General features: G+C 37.5%; 1 protein-coding gene across 5 annotated transcripts in view; it reads right to left on the bottom strand.

The window, feature by feature from the left end:
• Positions 1 to 22,729, bottom strand: part of GJC1 (gap junction protein gamma 1) — a 66,909-nt gene continuing 44,180 nt past the window's right edge. For 3 of the 5 annotated variants that reach the window (XM_077164130.1, XM_077164129.1, XM_077164131.1), the window contains exons 2-3: positions 9,721 to 9,796; positions 1 to 8,730 (exon numbers count right to left, since the gene is read on the bottom strand). In XM_077164130.1, the coding sequence (XP_077020245.1) occupies positions 7,520 to 8,710 (1,191 nt within the window). In that variant the 5' untranslated portion in view covers positions 8,711 to 8,730; positions 9,721 to 9,796 and the 3' untranslated portion in view covers positions 1 to 7,519. The remainder of the gene's footprint in view (positions 8,731 to 9,720; positions 9,797 to 22,729) is intronic. The other 2 variants (XM_077164133.1, XM_077164132.1) reach the window with 1 other exon arrangement.

The raw sequence follows: 22,729 nt of genomic DNA, 5'->3' as shown, positions 1-22,729 counted from the left end.
GGGCTGTCTTATGTTGGTTCTTTGTCTCTGTGGACCAATGAAAATTGTCTAAAATTGAGAGTGCTGCTGAAGTACGACCAAGTGAGGACACCGTAAGACACGGTTTGTTTATTTTGGACATATTCCATGATGCCTAATAGTTGGAGGGAGCCGAAGGGTACAATGACCGAGAAGCAGAATGGAGACATTTACATGATGGAATATGGTGCAGCTACACGAAGGAAGGACATCAAAAGGCACATGTGAACTGAATAAACCGTGGGGACAATGTGTTATGCAAAATAAGCCAGAAACATAAGAGCAAATACGCTAAGGTCTCTCAAAAAATACTTACAAGAAAATTGGAGCATAGATTGTAAGCCCTTTAAGCAGCCACACACAGTCTGAGATGTCTATATTCTGAGACACTGTGCTATATGTGAATCAGCAGGTATTTCCCTGAAACTTTCAGTAACTCTGTGACACCTAAGATCCAGAAATGAAGTGCTACAGCCCTAAAAGTTAGCAGAACTATATACAGTAAGCAACCAAAAAAGAGATCAGGCCTCAATTAGAGAAAAAAAACTAAGCCTAATCTGGCTGAGGCTCAGGTAAATCAGAATACAGGGTAAAAGACGATAGTGTACATACCCTGGACCTTCGTCTACTGTATGAGACCAAAGAAACAGAAGCTTATTATATCTAGAACCTAAGTTTTCTGTAAAGCACAATCTAAATCAACCTGTCTGGATAGCTCATTTAAACCCAAACTCCTGGAGTCCAGAATGGGAACAAGGCTTGTAATTCTGTGTAGCTTAATGTAATATCCAGATTCATCTCAGACTATGGTGGGCTCATAATTTTATCATATTGGTAGAGTCTCTTGAGGATTTGAAGGGGAAAAAAAAAACTATTTTTGTCTGACATATCTGGGAAACCCTGGGTATCCTCTCAACCACTGGGGACTCCCAAGAAAATAGGCCAGGGCCTTGATTTTGAGGCTTGCCCTTATGAAACTTATTTCTGTAGTAGAGAAGCTAAGACTACTCATAAGGCCTAAGAGTTACTTCTAGTAAACCTCTTGTTGCTCAGATGTGGCCTCTCTCTCTCTAAGCCCAACTCTGCAAGGGAAATCACTACCCTTCCCCCTGTGTGGGACATGACATACAGGAGTGAAAAATTTCCCTGACAACGTGGGGTCTGACTCCCTGGGATGAGTCTGGCCCTGGCATCATGTGCTTGACAATGCCTTCCTGACCAAGAGGGGGAAAAGAAGTGTAATAAAATAAGGCATTGGTGGTCAAGAAAGATCAAATAGAGTCAAGAGCTGTTCTGGAGGCTACTCTCACGCAAGCTTAAGTTAGGTAGTGCTAATTGCCATGGTTTGCTAAACGTCAACCATCACTCCTGTTGACTCTTAAGAACACCTAGGGTTCAAAATGAGACCCTATAAGAGCTTCATGCATTGCTTGCTTTCCTGGAACCTATAATTTCCAGAGGGTTCCTAGACCAGTCCCAAAACAAATCAATGTAACTAAACATAATAAAAGCTAGTTAGAATCTTGATTTGTATAGACTGCAGATCTTCATCAGTCTTTCTAAGTCTCAATAATTTACCAATCTGAATGTGAAGTGAACACAACTTGTACTCACCAGTTTCCAGGGCTTTCGCCTTTAAAAATCTAGCATCAGTCTCTGCCTACTGGGCAGAAGCCACAGCTGCAATGTACTTTGAGAAAAATGGGCCAGGCCAAAGGAGCTCCCTGTCAGTGTTTTTCAGTGTTCTCAGTGCAGATAAAATTCCACTTTCACATGCCTGCACGAACTAAAAATAAAAATTTAAAAAGCTATCTAGTTCTGTATCATTTTTCCCCATGGTCAGGTCGCATTCAGGTCACTGGCCATGCACTGAAATTGGTTATGAACAGTTGCTTGGTTCTGCCTTGCCTGGAGTTTAAGGCTGTCAGCTTTTTCATGCCCTCTGTGATGGCTGCAGGGAGGTTTGGCCGAGGATAAAAGGGGAAACTGGTCAGTTCTATCTCGAGGCACTAGCAGTGGGCTTCCGTAGGTTTTCTTTCACAACTCTGGAATCTAGTTTAAAGTAGACACAGAGCATCAAGGACAGGGCAAGGAAATGCGGCACCATTTCCTCAGGATTGAGAGGGCAGGAAGATCAGATGGCGAATGTCTGTGTAACCTGCATCCAAACTGAGATAACTAAAGGAGGCAAACCCTAAAAAGCATTGTATATTAACATAAGCAGTTAACACCTTAAGGGTTAATCTTAAAAAAAAATTGTTTTTAACTTCTATGTAGCGGAAAAGATTTTTAACTTTGGATGCTAAACGATTTTTAACTTTTCAGGTATTGTTTCTGAACAACAGTTTCTGTCTGATGGCAAATCTGTCAAAGAATTCACTTTCAAAATTAACCACTCCAACATCTTTCAAACTGCTCAAGTTTGAAAATATATATAAATATATATATATTTATAGTCACTGACTAGTTTATAATCCGTGCTGCAGAGGGTGCCAATAAATGCTACCATGCCTTTCTCAGAAGGTAGATTAGCCATGTCAAGAGTTGTCTATTTCTCAGAAGGCACTCTCAAAAAAAAAGGCTTCAAGAACCAAAGGGGGCCAGAGACAAGGATGTGTTCCCAATTCCCTCACTTAGACCTCAGCTACCCTTTCCTCACACACAAGGCCACATATATTCCCAGATTATGATGCCACAAATAGGCCGGTTCATTTAGTGATAACAATCCCAGGGGAGGTCTAATACACTATGAAAAAAGACATCTTTTGAGCCCAAACCTCTAGTTGAAAATTTTTCTCATGTGTTCCCACTGAGATCGATTTACAGGTGAATGTAAGAGAACAGATTTTGGTATCAGGTTATTTGTGTAAACCATTAAGCTCTTGGGTATTACTTTATACAAAGAATGGGGTAAAATCCTCAATATGACATTTCCTGGCAGCTGGGTTTTCAAGTTTTGTGAAAAGATGCACGGACCACAAATGAATATTCAAACTGTATTTGGAACTGACAAAACATTTGGAACTGACAAAATCTTCCTAGAGACAAGGCTTGCGCGTAGCGGCTGCCTCCATCATAAAATTTTACATTAACTGTAGAGAACAAAATCAGCAACGAGTGATCTTTGGCACTAGAAAGGGTAATTTCTTAATTATTCAGTAATATCCAAACTCTGCCCACCAGATGACATTAGATTACTAATTAACAGCTGAATATAACATTAAACTATCTAAAAAAGTTGGAAGTCCTAGGTAAGTTTTTTGATATTAATATGATAGACAGATCTAACACTTAGTGCCTGAGGTAGAGACTTTTGTAAGATATTTGTTAAAGAAAACACAATTGAGTGTATAATAAATAAAAACATTGTTTTGGAAGCATATAACCATGTCTGGTTCAACAAAAACAAAACAACCAAGCCTGAAATAAAGAACTACTACTTCTACTTCTGGAGAGATTTTGCACTGGAGTAGAACTTTCTTTTATTTGGACTCCTGGATTTTGAAATACTGTGGATTGCTTCTTTAAAATGTATGATTAAAAAAAAAGTATGATTAATGTGGAATTGCATGTAATAAGCCAACTTAACACCATTATTAAATACAATTATGTTAGGGAAAACAGCAAATAAAATATTTAAAACTCTCCATGATCTGTATCCAGAATGGACAAGTATACGATTCAACTTAATTATTCTAACATTTGATGTGACTGTGAATTATTACAGATTTATAATATATATATATAGGCGAGCTGAAATTTAATTTCCAAACTCTGCACTGTATAGTTTGGTTCCAACAGTTTACAGGGGCTTCATTATTTTCAAGTGGTAAAATCATGGAATTATATGATCAAAAAAAATAAAAGATACCACGTAGTTCTTTAGTTCCCAGAAGAATCAGGATTCCACTCACAAAAAATTCTGAATCTCCAAAAGCAACAGTTTTAGATAGGTCTAATATTTAAACGCTTGCTTGATCTAATACTTGGAATCTTTGAGTCAAAATAACCAGCAATTATGTGTCTTTGACTTCAAGTACTTTTCTTCACAGCCAGAAAAGAACTTTAATTTACAAAAAAAGGCATTTCTTGAAGTTCTAGTGTAACAGACTTTGCCTTTTACTGAAAGCTAGCTTGCCAAAAATTTCTTCATAAACTATAGATGTTATTTTTAGAAGTGGATTGTCTCTTAAATGAGACAAAGCATAAAGAATTGACATTTAGAAGCTTCACGGGGAAGTCATAGGCATGACTAATAGGAAGAACATTTAAGTCCATTCTTGGTATAAACTACTTAGAGCAAATGTAAGTGATTTAAATAATCACTGATTCCTGTGATAAATAGCACTAAAGGATATTTTACTATCAGTACTCAGTTCTTTCAATTATTTTCTTTGAGGTTCCAAGTTCAGACAAAACTGACCAAAAATACTTGGTCTTCTGTCACCTTTAACCAGAAGCACTACCTAACCTTATAATACTTCTGAGAGGCAAGTGGCTCCTAAAATTTAGAAAAGGAAAGTGATCTGCCTAATTTCATACTATAAGGAAATGACAGAGTTGAAGAACCTAATGTTGATTTTTCCCCCTTAAAGGTGCCTCTCTAAAAGACACAGGTATGTGCACTCACAAATTGTGACAACCATTTCAGATTGCAAAGTTCCTATCTGTCAAGTGTGAGTAATTCTATAGTCATTAGTCAAAACAAATACCCAGAAACACTGACTTCAAATGAAATAAACTTGCAGTTTTAAATGAACAAATTAGAAACAGGTGAAACCAAGTTATAAGCCAAGCCAAAGCCACAAAATGAACATTAACACTTCATTAGGGGAAAACAAGGTATGTAATTTGAAATAAGAAAGCCTGTTCTTTCTACAAATCTCTTCTTAATAAATAAAAATAACAAAGTGGCATACTGTATTAGAATAAGTCCAACAGTACGTTAAAGAATATAAACATATTCTTGATCAAATTCTGATTCTAGCAATATGAAGGACTAAAACACTCAACTTGTATTTAGAGGCACAGCATGTCTTATATGGCAATTCAAAACAATGAATGATTGTGATAGAAAAAAAACGCTGACACAGTTTTTTTAAATAGCTGTAAGTTCCAGAAAAATAACCGGAAACATATTTTATAGTTTCAATGTTCAATGGGTTAAGCTGGAAAGCCATTTTCTTAATATAAGTCCACAACATGTAGTTACAGATGTGAGAAGTGGGAAAATTATGTCATAATTAAAAATTTACCAAGAAAATAAAAAACAAAATAGAAAAAAGTGTGTGTGCATATGGGGAATGACTTAGATTTTCTTTATACCTTAAGAAGTTGAAGTATTATCCAGACACAAAGGAAACTTTCTCATCACAACAGGCCAAGATGAAACTCCAGGAACACTGTATGTAAGAAACTAAGTGGATGCTTCTGGGACCAAGTATCTTTGCCTGGTTCTCCCCAGCATTTCTGCTTGACTTCTTCCCTCTCCATCACTCTCAAATCCCCAACCTTTCCGCTGACAAAGCCACTATTCCTTCTTTAGGCTCTGAACAGACAAGAGTGTATGTGTATTTTTTGCCCTTCAATTAGAAATCTGCTTGAAGCTCTAGTGACATAGGAATTAACTGATAGTTCTTCATCCTAGCTAGGCTTAATCTTTTAAAAATTTGCCTGTTTTCTTAGAATTATATGAATTTCCTAAAGAAACAATTAATTTGAAGGCAACTGTGCATTTCTATTAACTATCCATGATAATTACATGTATACTATTTCCTGAAAATTTCCCTTCAGTCTCACCTGAGTTTACTTTTTGCTTAAGATGTTTAAGATCTGGAGGAGCTCTGCAGGCTAAATTTTAAATTAAAAAAAATCAAAATAAAGGTAAATGAATGGCTAGAAAATAAGCTTAATTTTTCTACTCAGTTTTTTTTTTCAGGGGGGGTAGGGAAGATGTAGACAAACAAAAAACAAACCTGTATAAAGGGCTCTGTTCTAGCATTCTCCTCAATACTGAAGAACTGGCATGTTAAAATCAAGACATAAAAAATAATAATACTTCTGGAATTTCACAGTTAGGTGGCTTGAAATAGCTTTCTATGAGAAAAGAGTGAGACATTCAAGATAAAATACTCCTGGTAGATGGAGAAAAGGGCCCTTTAAACTTCTACTAGGAGGCTTACAAACTGTAAGACAAACAACGTGAGCAAAGCTCTCTCAAGTTGAAAATGACAATAAAATACTGTAAAGTATTAGTGTCAGGTGAACATTAATACTTGCCACTGACAAACAGATATGCTACAGGAATAAATAAGAAGTTCTTAAGTCTAATTACAGATAGAATCCCAGATCAGACTGGCCTTCGAGGCAAAAACCTACACTGGTACACTAGACAAAGTTTAATGGTAAATTATAAAAAGGATTTGGATTTAGGCATTTTGTCATTCCCAGTATAAGTAGCTTTCAGTATTCTTAGCCTAAAAGGGAATTTTTGTTTTTCCAATGTTAACAACATATACAAAGAAAATATTCATCACATGCTTCTTAAGAAATCAGAGGCCAGTTTTGGAGACTTAAAGTAAATTAAACAGGTTTACAACTAGACATTCTATTACGGCTCTTTTTTCAGGCAGAACGTTGCTTTCTAACAGAGGAAGAAGCTTAGTATCAACTCTAAGCCAGATTCTCCACAATGCTACTGGATTGGGGGCACATTTGTCTATCAATCTTCTGAAAGAACTTAAATTATACATACACCATCAAAGTATATACTGCCAATGCTTAATATTTAATGGAATCCTGCAGTGAACCATTTATCTCCTTTGAAAACACAAATAGGTTTTCAAAGATTGGCTACAACCTTGGGCACATGAATAAGATTTAAAGACTTCTCACGTGAAAGAAAAAAGAATCTCAACCTCCTTCTACTGTGCAATTTCTTTCTAAGAATCTAAACTGATTCCTCCTCCTCAGTCTCCTTATATATATATGAAATATCTCCTACAACACGAGAGGCACTTTATTAATTGTAGTATCTATTAAATCTCAAAACCCAAAGGTAAATTTTACTGAACAAAAATAACACTAGCCTGGTAGGCATTACCTATAAGGATTTTTCCCTTTAATATAAAAGTGTAACTACAGCAGCCCAATGTACAAATACAAAAAAAATTCTCATACTAAAAAACATACCATAATACTGCACATATAAAAATTGTTCAACAAGAATGATTTAAATATATCTGTTCTTTCCTAGATCTGGAAGACATAAATGTAAAGTTCTGCAACCATATTATTGCTGAGGACATGTGCCCCGGAACACTGTTTCCCTTTCTCTTCCCCTTGTCCCAGCCCTGTCTTCAGAGTCCCCTGAGCTTGGATTGTGAGCCAACAGTATCCCTGAAGATAAGCAGAGCCAAATGTTTACTTAATGGAAGTCATTATTCAGCAGCCGTTGCTTACCATCAACTATGAAAAGCACAAGTTTTAAGTCCAGCCAAGATTAAATCCAGACAGAAGTTTTCCCATCCCCTGATCTGCTACTGGCACTACTTTTGTTGGACCCAGCTTTGGACCCCACTTTGGCTTTTTTTTCTCGGGGACCATGGGGGTTGTTTTGGTGACTGTAGGCCTGGATTGCTAGATCTAAGCGTTCCTGAGCCATTCTGATCTCCCGCTGCAGAGTCTCCAGGTCAGCTGGGAGGTTCTCCTCATGGCTACCATACTGCTGTTCCTGGGCGATATTGGCCTTGTTTTGCTTGTAGGCGATCTTAGCATTAGACAGTTCGGTGTACTGGATTTGATCTGGTTTGACGGCAATGTTATAGCCAGGAGGAGCAGACGGTGTATTCCAAGTGAAAGGATAATTGTAAGCACCCAGATCTTCAGGTTCCCTCCTTTTATTGTTTAGTGAGTCTCGAATGGTCCCAAATCCTAAATGAAGCATCTCCCAAATGTTAAGCAATAGGCAAAGGCCCGTAACACCATACATTATCAGAAGGAAGATGGTCTTTTCAGTAGGTCTGGAAATAAAGCAGTCTATCTTATGTGGGCAAGGAAATCTGCTGCACACATAAAATGGGTGGACCTGGAAGCCATACAGAAAATACTGTCCTATCAGAAAACCCACCTCAAACACGGTCCTTGCCAGCAACTGCAGCACGTAGATTTTCATGAGCCCATCCTCCCGAATCCGCCGTCGGCCATCATGCTTGGGTTTAGACTGGCTCTGCTCTTTATTTTCTTTTTCACTTTCTAATTCCATTTCTGGGTACATCATGGGATCCTCTTCATGGTCCTCTTCTGTTTCTTCCAGAGCCCGGTGCTGTTTCCAACGCATTACATAGGGTTTGCTCCTCGCTGCCTTCTTGTCTGCTTCACTGTGTTCCATTTTGGCAATTTTGTGAATGGCATAGCCCAAATACATCACTGAGGGAGTTGCCACCAGGATGATCTGGAACACCCAGAAGCGCACATGTGAGAGGGGTGCAAAGGCATCATAGCAGACATTCTCACAGCCCGGCTGCTCAGTGTTGCACACAAATTTGCTTTGCTCGTCATAATAGATAGACTCTCCTCCTACAGCTGTTAGGACAATCCGGAAGACAATCAAAATAGTGAGCCAGATCTTCCCCACAAATGTGGAATGGTTGTGGATTTCCTCTAGCAGGCGCGTCAGGAAGCTCCAACTCATCGTGAATCAATCGGTTTGCCCTGACAAAAAATGGGAAATACCAAAGGAAAATCAATAAAAATTAAAACCTTAAATTTATTTATTTATGCTATCTCTAGGAATTACTTCTCTGCATACTTGAAATCTAACTTCAGAGTTCATACTAGAGTGAACGTTAAAATAAACAGCATTGTGCTCTCTACTGCCCCTAGTTGGGCAATTCACTTTGATCCATGAGTACTTGTTTAGGCCTAGAGGATCATAAGAAGCCTGGTCTGCTTTCATGCCCTTCCTTTTTAAAAGATAAAATTGGAGCTATTATTTACTGAGAAGTATTTTCTCAGATTCATTTTACTGGGTTCTTTACATATACAATTTATAGAGACCATCACAACTCTGTGAGAGATAGACAAGAAAATAAGGCACAGGTGTAGCTATTTGGCCCAGTGACAGAAAGACCAGCACTGAGACCATGAAAGAGAAGCTTGGGCTGGACTCCACTGTATCCACTGTGGGTAGTTTATCTTGTATGCTCAAATTCTGGAATAGGTAACAAAGTGGTAAAGGGAATTAAGGATATGATACAACTGTAATCAACCAGCAATGATTAAAAACTAAAAGACACAAGAAGATGCCTACTCCCTACCTAGGCTGCACAGCATAGCATTTAGGATTTAGGATACTGGTTTTGTTTAAATTTTAAAGTCCACAGTAAATACTCTTGCAACAAATAATATGATCTCTTTTTCACACAGCAAAATTTACAAATTATATTTCTTTATTTTTTGATAGGTATTAAAAAATGTTTGCTGAAATGAATTGTGTATACATTAAACCCAATCAGTAGGTAAATCCATTTAAGCAACACTGAATTAACAATTTTATTCTGAAGTTCTTTCATGTTCAGAATCTTGAAAAAACATCTAAATGCAATATATGTAAAATCCCTTCCCTTCCTTCCTCTTCCAGTTTACTTCTGCAGATTGCAGGTGATTTATCAGCACCACCAAAGAAGTTTAAACACACTTCACCTGTTATCCAGAACTTCTGTTACCCAAACTTTTCTTGGAAAACTGATCTTTTGCTTCCAACTTTTCCAGATTTCCTCTGGAATGGAAAATAAAAAGAAATTAGCAAGCCATAAGCTTCCAGAGAACCTTGATCACTAAAATGTTATTTTCAGGAAGAAACTAAGTTCTATTATACCACAGAAACCAGTAAGAATGAAATGGAAACAGGCGTGACCTTGAATACCATGTTTTCTCCTATCCATGCACGTGATAGGAGAAACTATTCAACAGTAATCCAAAAATTAAGTTATAAGAGCCTAAGAAAATATGACAGGAAGATGAGTCATTCATAAAATCTGAAGCAGAGGAACTGCTACAGGAAAAAGCCAAAGCAGAAAAATTCTAGCTAATTTAAACAAGGTTACTACCAGAGGCTTTACAAAAATCTTCACTCTGTAGAGTGAAGTAGGCTTTATACTTGCCTTTTTCCACAGAGCAGCCAACTAGGAGCAAGCTGTTTTTATTTAAAACACCCAACAGCTGGCTGTCAGTGGGACACTGCCTCCACAGGAAGTGATTTACAGATTTCTCGGCTCATGAAAATTCACGGAAAGAAAACATCTGCATTTCTACTGTGATAAAATAAATTTAAAAAATAAAAATAAAAACACTCCAAGGATGTATTATCAAGTTTTGCCAATCCTGCATGGCCTATGGCAAAGACTCAATACAGTACCAACTTTGTTCATTTACAATCAGTTTAACTGATAAATTTAAAGCAATGAGATGGGCTCACAGTAAATAAAAGTTTTTTTTACTTTGTACTTTCTGTATATCTTTTTCTATAAAGCAATGACTGCTCTAATACAAAAAAAAGTTTTTAAAGATCCATGAAAATAGCCTGAACAATTTCCAAAGGGTCAATGAGGAATCAAGAAGAAATAACTGAAATCATCTATATGACACACGGTGTAAAGATTTACATATGTAGAATCTGACACGAATATCTCATGACATGACTTCAAGTAAAACTACCATTTCCAGCCCAGATCTCCAATTGAGCTTATCACTTTTCCTCTCACTGAATATGTAACCATTCTGAAACCACGAAACAAGAGGTAAATAATATGCAATCTTTAAATGGTGATGCAAAACAGGTTTCCAATACACAACTCCATGATTCACATTCATGAGTTCACCGCAGACTCAGATTTTTCCCAAACCACCATACATAAAGCATTTCTCCCAAAGCCTGGAATTCTATTTGTTTCAATAAGACAAAATCATGAAAATGAAATTTAGTTAGAAATCTCATCGTTTATACCTCCATCCACAGCATAAATAAACAGATACTTTTTCTTATCCTTATTGGTTCTCAAACAGTTCAGTAATGCACACAATAAACCAACTTTTGGGGAGGATTACTGATAAACTCTTCAAAGCATATATGAGTTCTAAAGCAGCCATCTGAACACACTAAATATATATTGTTTACTAGTTAAGCTCAGGCCTAGAAATCTTAAGATCCTGGTTTTCCATGGGAATTCATAAGAGCCACAGTACCCTATACCAACACCCCAAAGAGTCTCTGGAATGGGTAGCTCTATAGTTTGTACCTTGTCCTTGCACAAATGTTCAAGGGTGGAAATGGGTCCTGGATATTTAGTTCTGTGAACACTAGATCTATTTATTTTGTTTTCTTCCTCCTAATACAAATTTATTGTGGAAAAAACATTAAAAGAAACAAAAGCCACAATCACAGATCTTTTAAAAAGTTTTGATTTTCCACATTTCCTTCCAGTCTCTATCCACAAATGAATATTTTTTCTAAGTGTAAGATGGCATTATTTATAAGGCTGTTTAACAGTTAAAATGATCTTGTCTTATGCTTGTTTTTTTTTTGTTTTGGTATGGACAGTCTCCAGGAATCTAACCTGTATCTCCGGCATGGCAGGCGAGAATTCTGCCACTGAGCCATCGTTGCACCGCCCTTATGTTTGTTTTGAACTTTTTTAATGTAGTAAGATATATGTAACTTGAAATTTACCATTTAAACAATTTTAAGTGTACAATTCAGTGACATTAAATATAGTTGCAATGTTGTGTAATCATCATCACTATTTCCAAAACTCTTATATCATACCAAACAAACTCCTTACCCATTAAGCAGTAGTAACTCATCATTCCCCAGTCCTTGGTTACCTGTATTCTTTCTGTCTCAATGAATCTGTCTATTCTAAATGCCTTGTGTAAGTGGACTCATACAATATTTATCCTTTTGTGTCTGCCTAATTTCATTTAGTACAATGTTGTCCACGTTCATCCATGTTGTAGCAGTTATCAGAACTTCATTCCTTTTATTCCATTGTATGGATATAGCAAATTTTGTTTACCCACTCGTCTGTCAGATATCTGGTTTGTCTTTGCCTTTTGGCTTCTGTGAATAGCGCTATGAAGAACACTGTACACGTACCTGTTTGAGCTCCTGCTTTCAACTCTTTTGGGTACAGACCTAGGAGTGGGACTGACCTGTCATATGGTAATTCTGTTTTAGCTTTTTGAGGAAGTGTTAAACTGTTTTACATAAAGTCTGCACCATTTTTCTCAGCAATGCACAAAGGTTACAAATCTTTCACATTCTCCCCAACACTTGAGATTTTCTGTTTTTTATTATTTTTATTTTTGTAATAGCCACCCTAGTAGTTGTGAAGTGGTATCTCATTTGCATTTCACTAATGATGTTGAACATTTTTCCATGGATTTATTAGCCATTCGTATATCTTTTTTTGAGAAACATCTACTTAAGTAAGTCCTTTGCCCATTTTTGGATTAGGCTGTGATTTTTTTGCTGTTATTGAGTTGCAGGAGTTCTTCATATATCCTGGATGTTAACTCTTTACCAGAGATATAATTAAAAATAGTTTCTCCCCTTGTTGTCTTTTCACTCTCTTGATACTGTCATTTTGTACACAAAAAGTTCTACTTTTGATGAGTTCGATTATGCACTTTTTCTTTTGTTACCTGTGCTTTTGGTGTCATATTAAACCATTGTCAAATCCAAGGTCACAAGATTTTCCCTCATGTTATCTTCTAAGAATTTTATAAATTTAGCTCAATTTTAGGTCTTTGATCCATTTTGCGTTAGTTTTGTATATAGTGTAAAGGGTCCAACTTCAATCTTTTGTATGCAGATGTGCTGGTTTGAAAGGAAGTATGCCCCCTAAGAAAAGCCATGTTTTGATATAAATCCCATTTCTAAAAGGTAGAATAATCCTTATTCAATACTGTATATTTGAAACTGTAATGAGATCATCTCCCTGGTTGATGTGATTTAGTTAAGAATGGTTGCTAAACTGGATTAGGGGATGACATGTCTCCACCCATTTGAGTGGGTCTTGATTAGTTTCTGAAGTCCTATAAAAGAAGAATGAGAGATTCGCAGAGACTCAGAGAGAGCAGAGAATGCTGCAGCACCATGAAACAGAGTCCATGAGCCAGCAACCTTTGGAGATGAAGAAGGAAAGTGCCTCCCGGGGAGCTTCATGAAATAGGAAGCCGGGAGAGAAAGCTAGCAGATGAGGCTGTATTTGCCATGTGCCCTTCCAGCTGAGAGAGGAGCCCTGACTGTGTTCACCGTGTGCCTTTCCAGATGAGAGAGAAACCCTGAACTTCATCGGCCTTCTTGAACCAAGGTATCTTTCCCTGGATGCCTTTGATTGGACATTTCTATAGACTTGTTTTAATTGGGACATTTTCTCAGCCTTAGAACTGTAAACTAGCAACTCATTAAATTCCCCTTTTGAAAAGCCATTCCATTTCTAATATATTGCATTCCAGCAGCTAGCAAACTAGAACAGATTTTGGTACCGGAGAGTGGGGTGCTGCTGCTGCAGTTTGCAAATACCAAACATGTTGAAATGGCTTTTTAAATGGATATGGGGAAGATTCTGGAAGAGTTGTGAAAAGCTTGATAGAGAAGGCCTAGAATGCTTTGGAGAGACTGTTGGTAGAAATGTGGACTCTAAAGATACCTCTGATGAGGCCTTAGAAAGAAATGAGGCACGTGTTATTGAAAACTGGAAGGAAGGCGATCCTTGTTTTAAAATGGCAGATAATCTGGCAAAATTGACTGGTAGTTTTGGCTGGAAGGCAGATTTTAAAAGCCATGAACTTGGATATTTAGCAGAAGAGATTTCCAAATTAAGTGTTGAAAGTGCAGCCTGGTTTCTCCTCACAGCTTATAGTGAAATGCGAAAGGAAAGAGATAAGCTGAGAACTGAACTTTTGAGTAAAAAGAAACCAGAAACTGAGGTCCTGGAAAATTCTGGGCCTACAGAAAGGGAGACTCCAGAGTATAGTGCCCTGTGTGTGCATTTAACCAAATGTGGAACCAGCCAGCCATTTCAGAGAAAGTCAGGATCGGACATGAAGTTATCCAGGAAGGATTTGTGGAAACTCCTTATGTCTGATGGGCATGATCCAAGGCTACTGCATAGAAAGCCAACGAGAGTGCTGTGGGACCTCTATAAACAGAGCTGCTGCCAGTCTGGACTGAGGGGTTCAGAGAAGGGACACATTGGAGGAAAAATAACTGCAGAGGCAAAACCGTGGAGGCTGAGGTCTGAAGTCAGGAAGCCTCGGGCCAGGAGAGTGGACCCACCCAAGCCCATGGAGAGGGTGAGTTTGCCCCAAAGGCAGAGAATGGGCCTTCCACCTCATTGCAGTGGAAGAGTCATGCCGCCTCAGGCCTTGGAGAGGGTGAAGCACGTTTCTTGGGATTGGGGGAGAGCCTGGCTGCCACCACATGGAGGGGCTAAGCGTGTGCCCCGGAGATGGCAGAGAGCCCGGGTGCGGCCCCAATGCTTGGAGAGGGTGGAGCCGAGAGAAGGGTGGTCTCCCCAATATCCCCCAAGGTTGCATTCAGAGAGAGGCAGGCATAGGTATGTGGAAAGGATGGGACTGCCACTTTCTAAAGCCCTGAGGATAAATGAGTCTCAGACTTTGAAATCTAATGGACTTTGCCCTGCGGGTTTTCGAAACTGTATGGGTCCGGTGACCCCTGTGTTCCTTCCTCCCTATGGAAATGTGTGTATGTATCCTATGAATGTTTCTCCTTTGTAAGTTGGCAGCAAATAACTTATTATGAGTTTTCAAAGGTCCAGAGCAAATGGAGAAAATTTTGCCTTAGGACAGCTCATGTCTGTAACTGACTTGATGAGATTTTACACTGTCTCTAATTTTGTACTTCATTGTATTGCTACTGAAAGGTTTAAGGTTTTGATATTGTTATGAAATTAATGTATTTTGTATATGGGAAAAACATGTCTTTTTTAGGGGCCAGAGGGTGGAATGTGCTGGTTTGAAAGGAAGTATGCCCCCTAAGAAAAGCCATGTTTTGATATAAATCCCATTTCTAAAAGGTAGAATAATCCTTATTCAATACTGTATATTTGAAACTGTAATGAGATCATCTCCCTGGTTGATGTGATTTAGTTAAGAATGGTTGCTAAACTGGATTAGGGGATGACATGTCTCCACCCATTTGAGTGGGTCTTGATTAGTTTCTGAAGTCCTATAAAAGAAGAATGAGAGATTCGCAGAGACTCAGAGAGAGCAGAGAATGCTGCAGCACCATGAAACAGAGTCCATGAGCCAGCAACCTTTGGAGATGAAGAAGGAAAGTGCCTCCCGGGGAGCTTCATGAAATAGGAAGCCGGGAGAGAAAGCTAGCAGATGAGGCTGTATTTGCCATGTGCCCTTCCAGCTGAGAGAGGAGCCCTGACTGTGTTCACCGTGTGCCTTTCCAGATGAGAGAGAAACCCTGAACTTCATCGGCCTTCTTGAACCAAGGTATCTTTCCCTGGATGCCTTTGATTGGACATTTCTATAGACTTGTTTTAATTGGGACATTTTCTCAGCCTTAGAACTGTAAACTAGCAACTCATTAAATTCCCCTTTTGAAAAGCCATTCCATTTCTAATATATTGCATTCCAGCAGCTAGCAAACTAGAACAGCAGATATCCTGCTTTTCCAGTACCATCTGCTAAAAGTCTTTCTCCCCATTTGATACCCTTGTCAAAAATCAATTGCTCAAATATATGAGTTTATTTCTACACTCTCAATTCCATTCCACTGGTCTATATGTCTGCCCTATGCCAGTACTACACTGTTCTGATTACTGTAATTTCTTATGACTAAGTCCAAAAAGATTTAGAGACAAATTAAGATATAATAGATTGATTTAAAGTTCAATCTAGCAAAAAATGTAAGAATTACAAACATTTATGCACATGACAGAACCCCAAAATATGAAGCAAAAAAAATGACAATTAGTGGGAAAAATAGTTCTACAATAATAGTTGGAAAACTCAATATCCCACTTTCAATAGTGGATGGAACTAGATAGAAGATTACTTAGAACACAGAGGATCTGTGTGAGGCATGCAACTAGGTGAATGAACCTTAAGGACTGTATGCAGAATGAAACGCCTGAAATAAAAAGACAAATATTATCATGCCTCACTCATATGGGCTAGCTATCATATAAAAACTCGGTGAACTGAAGTTGAGAGCATGTCAGGTTAGGGTCTACCGTAAAGGGTCTTAGATTGTAAGCTCTTACAGCAGTCACATATATTCAGGGGTTGTAACTTATTTATTGAGATACTGAGCTGTTTGAATATAACCTGGTCGTCCCCAGAAACTTTGGGTATTTGTATGACACCTGACACTCAAAGTTAGAGCTCTGAAGCTATATAGGTCAGCAGTACCCCTACAGGAACTGTTGAAAAAGGGATCAGACTTCGACTAGAGATATGAAGGAAGCTAACCTGGATAGGACTAAAGTAGATCAAATATAAGGTAAAGGATGATATTGTCCATATTTTAAAACTTCAACTTCTGTGTGAGACCAAAAGGAGAGATGTTTATTTGGTGCAAAATTTATATTTTGAGTAGCCCATTACCTAATTTAACTTGTCAGGTCAGTTTAGTTGAACACCATAAATACACGGAATCTTGAAAGGGCAGGAGATTTTGTTGGTTCGTCTAGGTTAGTGTGATGTCCCAATATATCCCAGAGCAATCTGAGCAGTTAATAAAAGAAGTATTTGCAATGCCTCCTTGGGAGATTGGGGAGAAAGGAGGAAATATTCAACTTCCCCATTTGGAGAATTTCTGATATTCTTGCAAGCAGTGGGTACAACCAAATAAATAGGCTGAACCCTCAATCTTGGGGTTTGGCCCTATGAAATGTAATCCTGCAACAGATAGGCTAAACCTACTTATAATTATGCCTAGGAATCTCTCTTGTTCAGATATGGCCTCTCTCTCTAAGTCAACTTGGCAGGTGAACTCAGTACCTCGTCCCCCCCTCCCCCATAAGATATGACTCCCAGGGGTACAAATCTCCCCAGCAATGTAGGACTGAATCCCTAGATGAGCCAGAATCCAGCATCAAGGGATTGATTGAGAAAGCCTTCTTGACCAAAAGGGGGAAGAGAGAAATGTGACAAAATAAAGTTTCAGTGGCTGAGAGATTTCAGAGTTGAGGGGTTATCCTACAGGTTATTCTTATGCAGTATACAGATATCCCTTTTTAGTTTACGGTGTATTGGAGTGGCTGGAGGGAAGTACTTGAAACTGCTGAGCTGTGTTCCAGTAGCTTTGATTCTTGAAGACAAATATATATAACTAAACAGCCCTTACAATATGACTGTGTGACTGTGAAAACCTTGTGTCTGATACTCCTTTTATCCAGTGTATGGATAGATGAGTAAAAAATAAATGGATAAAAATAAATTAACAGGGGGGATAATAGTAAAAAAAATTTGGTAGAAGGAAATACTAGTGGTCAATGAGAGGGAGGGGTAAAGGGTATGAGATGCATGATGAGTTTTTTTCTTCTTATTTCTTTTTCTGGAGTGATACAAATGTTCTAAAAACGATCATGGTGATGAATACATAACTGTGTTATGATACTGTAAGCCACCGATTGTACACCATGCACGGACTGTATGTGTGTTAAGATTTATCAATAAAAATATTTTTTAAAAAAAGAAAAGAAAATAGAGGACCTGAATATAACACACCAATTAAACCTAACACCCAACAATAGAATACACATTCTTTTCAAATGTACATGGAATATTCTACAGGATGGACCATACATTAGGCCCAATAAATCTTACTACATTTTTTATTTTTAAATTTTTTTTGGAATACATTTTTTAAAACTGAGATCATACAAAATATATTTTCTGCTCAAAATAGAGTAAAACTAGAAAGGAACAAAAGAAAACCTGGAAAATTTACAATACATGGGAATTTTAAAAACTCTCTTCGAAACAATCAATGGATCAAAGAAGAAGTCACAAGGGAAGTTAGAAAATACCTGAAGATGAATGAAACCAAGAAGACAACTACCAAAACTTACAGGATGCAGTAAAAGAAGAGCTAAGAGGGAAATTCACAGCTTAACAGAAACATTAAAAAAGAAGAAAGATCTCAAACCAATAATCTAATGGTATTCCTTAAGGAACTGGAAAAAAAAAAAAGCAAACTAAAGTCAAAGCTAGCAGAAGCACAGAACGAAAATAAGCATTAGAGCAGACATAAATAGTGAATAGAAAAACAACAGAGAGAGTCAACAAAACCACATGTTGGTTCTTTAAAAATACCACAAAACTGACAAAACCTTCAGTAAGACTAAGAAAAAAGAGAAAACAAATTTCTAAACTTAGAAAGTAGGGAAGGTACTACTGATTCTACAGAAATAAAAAGGATTATAAGAGAATAAGAACTGCATGCTAACAAATTGGATAACCTAAATGAAATGGACAAATTCCCAGAAGCAAACTATCAGCACTAACTCAAGAAGAAATAGAAATTGTGAATAGACTTCTAACAAGTAATCCGTAATTGAAAGCCTCCCAACAAAGAAAAGTCCAGGACCTGAATTCACACCACCCCTTTTCAAACTCTTTCAAAAACCTGAAAAGGAAACACTTTGTAACTTATTTTATGAGGCCAGCATTACCCTGACACCAAAGCAAAGATAATACCAGAAAAGTACAAGGCAATATACCTGTTTTAGTCTGCTAGGCTGCTTAAATGCAGATACCGTGAAATGGGTTGGCTTTTAACAATGGAACTTTATTAACTCACAAGCTTTACAATTTCGGGATCCAGAAAAGCATCATCAAAGCAACGCTTTCTTCCAAAAGACCGCCTGCTGACAATCTTCGACTCCTCTGTCACATGACAAGACCAGTCTGCTGGTCCTTCTCTTCTCTTCTGGGTTTCCCTTTCAGCTTCTTGCTTCTGTGGCTTTCTATTTGTCTGAATTTCATCGTTTTATAAAGGACTCCAGTAAGAGGATTAAGACTTACTTTGAATGACGTGGGTCATATCTTTTTTTTTTTGGACATTGATTTTTTATTAGGAGTTATGATCAGGAAAGATTCTCCTGTGACGCCCTTTCCAGAGGGATAGTGCCTCACAAGGGACAGGTGCCTCACAAGGGACAGGATTGCAATGGGCACTACCTAAATGATTTTAGAACAAAGAAGTTCCACATAGTATGAGTACATTAGGACTCTAGTATGATCATTAAAAGGGTTCAAGATCTTATGCTTTACTAAGATAAATGGTTAAGACTAAAATACAGTCAATGCCATTTTACATCAATGATTACATTCTTTTCCCTCCAGGGAGGTTATTTACTATCTTGATGTTTGTCCTGATTAAACAGCTGTAACATGTCCAGGGTCTTATTTCTGTTTAGGAGGGTGCCCAGGACTTGGGCTGCCATACTTAACTTTCCAAATAAATCTGATACTTGGCTTTTCCATTGCTACAAAGTAGGTTGTTGAAATTTTGTTTGGATTCAATTGTATCTGCAAATTATTTTGGGTAGAATTGTTATCTTCATGATATTTAGTCTTTCAATCCATGAATATGGAACGTCCTTCCATTTATTTAGGTCCTCTTTCATTTCTTTTTGCAATATTTTTATCCATTCTGCCAATCTGTGTCTTTTGATTGGGCATTTTAATCCACTAACATTCAATGTCATTACTGTAAATGCAGTACTTTTTTTGTTTCTTTTCTTCCTTCCTTGAAGCTTCACTTTCTGTATAATTGATATTTTGTGATGTATCCAGCTTATCCCTTACTCATATCTGTTTCTGTATAATTGAAAATGCACGTTTTTGTGGTTACATTAGGGTATCTATTGCACAACCTACATATACATCCTACTAATTTGAAAAGATTTAGACTGTTTACATATTCTTTGAATCTTTATTTTTTCTCACTACTCCAAGTCACTCTTGTCTTTTCATTATAGCTGTGGAACTCACTTTATTCATTCATATAGAGCAGGAATTTTGCTGACCAACTCTCTCTGTTCCTATTTATTTGTGAATATTATAAACTCTACCTCATTTTTCAGGAACAGTTATTTTCAGATAGTGAATTTTTGGCAGTCAGATGTTCTCTCATTATCTTAAATGTATCATGCCTTTGCTTTCTCACTTACATGGTTTCTAATGAGAAACTGATACTTAATCTTATTGAGCATCCCTTTTATGTGATGAACTGTTTTCCCTGCTTTCAAATTACTCTTTTTATCTTTGGCATCTGACTTTCTGATTAGTATGTGTATGGAAGTAGGTCTATTAGAATGTATTCTGCTTGGAGTACACTGTGCTTCTTGGACATGTATATTTATGTCTTTTATAAGTGTTTGGAAATTTTCAGTCTTTATTTCCTCAAATATTTTTCCTGCCCCTTTCCTTTCTCTTTTCCTTCTGGATGACATGAAAGTTTGTGCACTTCCTGCTGACATTCAAATCCCTGAGACATTATTCAATTTTTTCTATTCTTTTCTCTGTGTTTTTCTGACTGTATGCTATCAATTGCCTTGTCTTCTAGTTCACTGATTCATTCTTCTGTCTTTTCAAATCTGCTATTGTATGCCTTCAGTATATTTTAAATCTCTACCGTTGTGCTTTACGTCCCATAATTTTGGTTATGTTTCTTTGTATACTTACAATTTCTTCTTTATGCTCACACACTGTCATTTCAATATCCTTTAATTCTTTACTTACATTTTATTTCCTTTTCTTGAATTGACCTAAGAGATTTGTTTGAACATTTGTGAATGGTGGTTTCAAGTTCTGTGTCTCCTCTGAATTTTTAATTTGTTTCCTTGACTGATCCATATCTTTGGGTTTCTTAGTATGACTTTGTGCCAGTTTCAAGCTATTATGTACTCAGAAGAAGCTATGTCCTTTAACCCTTATTCAATATTGCTGGGTGGAATCTTTTTTATTGTTTACACGGACATGTGGCTAACCCACCACTGTAGTTGGTAACTTTTTATTAGATGGCCACCCTTAAGAGGGAATCATTTTGGAAAAAACTTTAGAGCCAACAGAGACCATGTAGCCATAGAACTTCGGAGATGGAGAAGGAAGGTGCCCCTGGGAAAGCCTTATGAAATACTGAGAGAAAGCTAGGAGATATTGCCATGTGCCATCCCAGCTGACAGAGGTGTCCAGATCCCAAAGACCCCAGCAACAGCAACCACATAATTTCCCAGTTGACAGAACAGTTTCAGATGGCATCAGGATTTTTGAGTGATGTTAACCTCTTTTTGGTGCCTTAATTTGGACATTTTAATGGCCTTAGAACTGTAAACTTGCAACTTAATAAATTTCCTTTTTAAAAGCCATTCCATTTCTGGTATATTGCATTCTGGGAGCTTTTACAAACCAAAACAGCTTGTAACCTTTTTTTTGCTGATATTGAGGTATCATTATTTTCATGCACTAACCCCGAAGATCAGCTTATCCCTATTTTCTTGGGTTTTATTGTTGATTGTCTTTGTGTTAATGCACTTCTTTGATGCTAGATCCAACTTATTCTGGACATTTAAAATAACCTGTGCTTAACTAAGATTTTTCTCAGTACTTCTTCATCTGATTCTTGCCCAGGCTATGTGCTACAATATTTTAGAGTGTATTTTGTGCAATTTTATCACCTCCAGGGAAAGGCTTCCCTTCTCCTCTATTCCTTCTCTGGGGATCTTGAACTATTCTGTTTGTATTTTTTGCACAGAATTTTCTCCTAGCTCCTAAATTCTCCCCATCACTTTGTGACCCATTTTCCTTATACATTTCAGTTCTGGGACTTTCTTATAATATCTCTTTCTCTATGAGGATAATTTTTGGCTTCTGGCTTGTTCTTCAATTGGATTTGCTCATGCCAGGGAGCAAAATATGACCAATACAGAAGTGTGGGTCACTCAAGAAAAGATTGTTTTGTATTTAAGGTTTCACACCAACAGTAACTGTCTTGAATGCAGTACTTGGCTTCCATTTTGCTATAGTTTCTCTCTTCCATTTACCCAGTGGCCCTTTTTGTATGCACCTTTCCTCAGTGGCTAATGTTCCTCCAGATGTCTCTACAGAATTGTTTCCTTGTATCTAGATAAGCAAGAGTTATAACTCACAACTGTGAGGTTCTCTAAAGTCTGTTTCCCTCCTCAATGGAACCTGGGTTGCTGCCTCCTGAAAACACCAAGCTGTGTAGGACCAAGTGGGGAGGTGGGGGAAGACTGGCCAGTTCAGCAGGGAATTTTCATGCCTGATATTCTTCTCTTTCTTCAGTTCAGCTTTTGTGGCATCCATCTCCAGTTTCCATTGTCCTATAAAGTTCTAAGCAAATTGAACTTGTTGCTATAGTCACCGAATATTTGGGGAAGTTTTTCAGGGTATGTCTTGCATCACCATGTTGATGATGTCATCTCCCCCTTGATTAACTTTTTTAAAAAATTTATTTATTAATTTAAAAAATTCACAGAAGACCCAGGTTCGATTTCCAGTGCCTGCCCATGTTTAAAAAAAAAATTTAACAAACGAACTAAAACATTAACATGTGATCATTCCATTCTACATATATAATCAGTAATTCACAATATCATCACTTAGTTGCATATTCACCATTTCTTAGAACATTTGTATC

Source organism: Tamandua tetradactyla, chromosome 6 (genome assembly GCF_023851605.1).
Source record: "Tamandua tetradactyla isolate mTamTet1 chromosome 6, mTamTet1.pri, whole genome shotgun sequence".
In the NCBI taxonomy this organism is placed as follows: Eukaryota; Metazoa; Chordata; class Mammalia; order Pilosa; family Myrmecophagidae; genus Tamandua; species Tamandua tetradactyla.
Note: the sequence above shows the minus strand (reverse complement) of the source record. Positions and strands in the feature narration are given on the sequence as shown.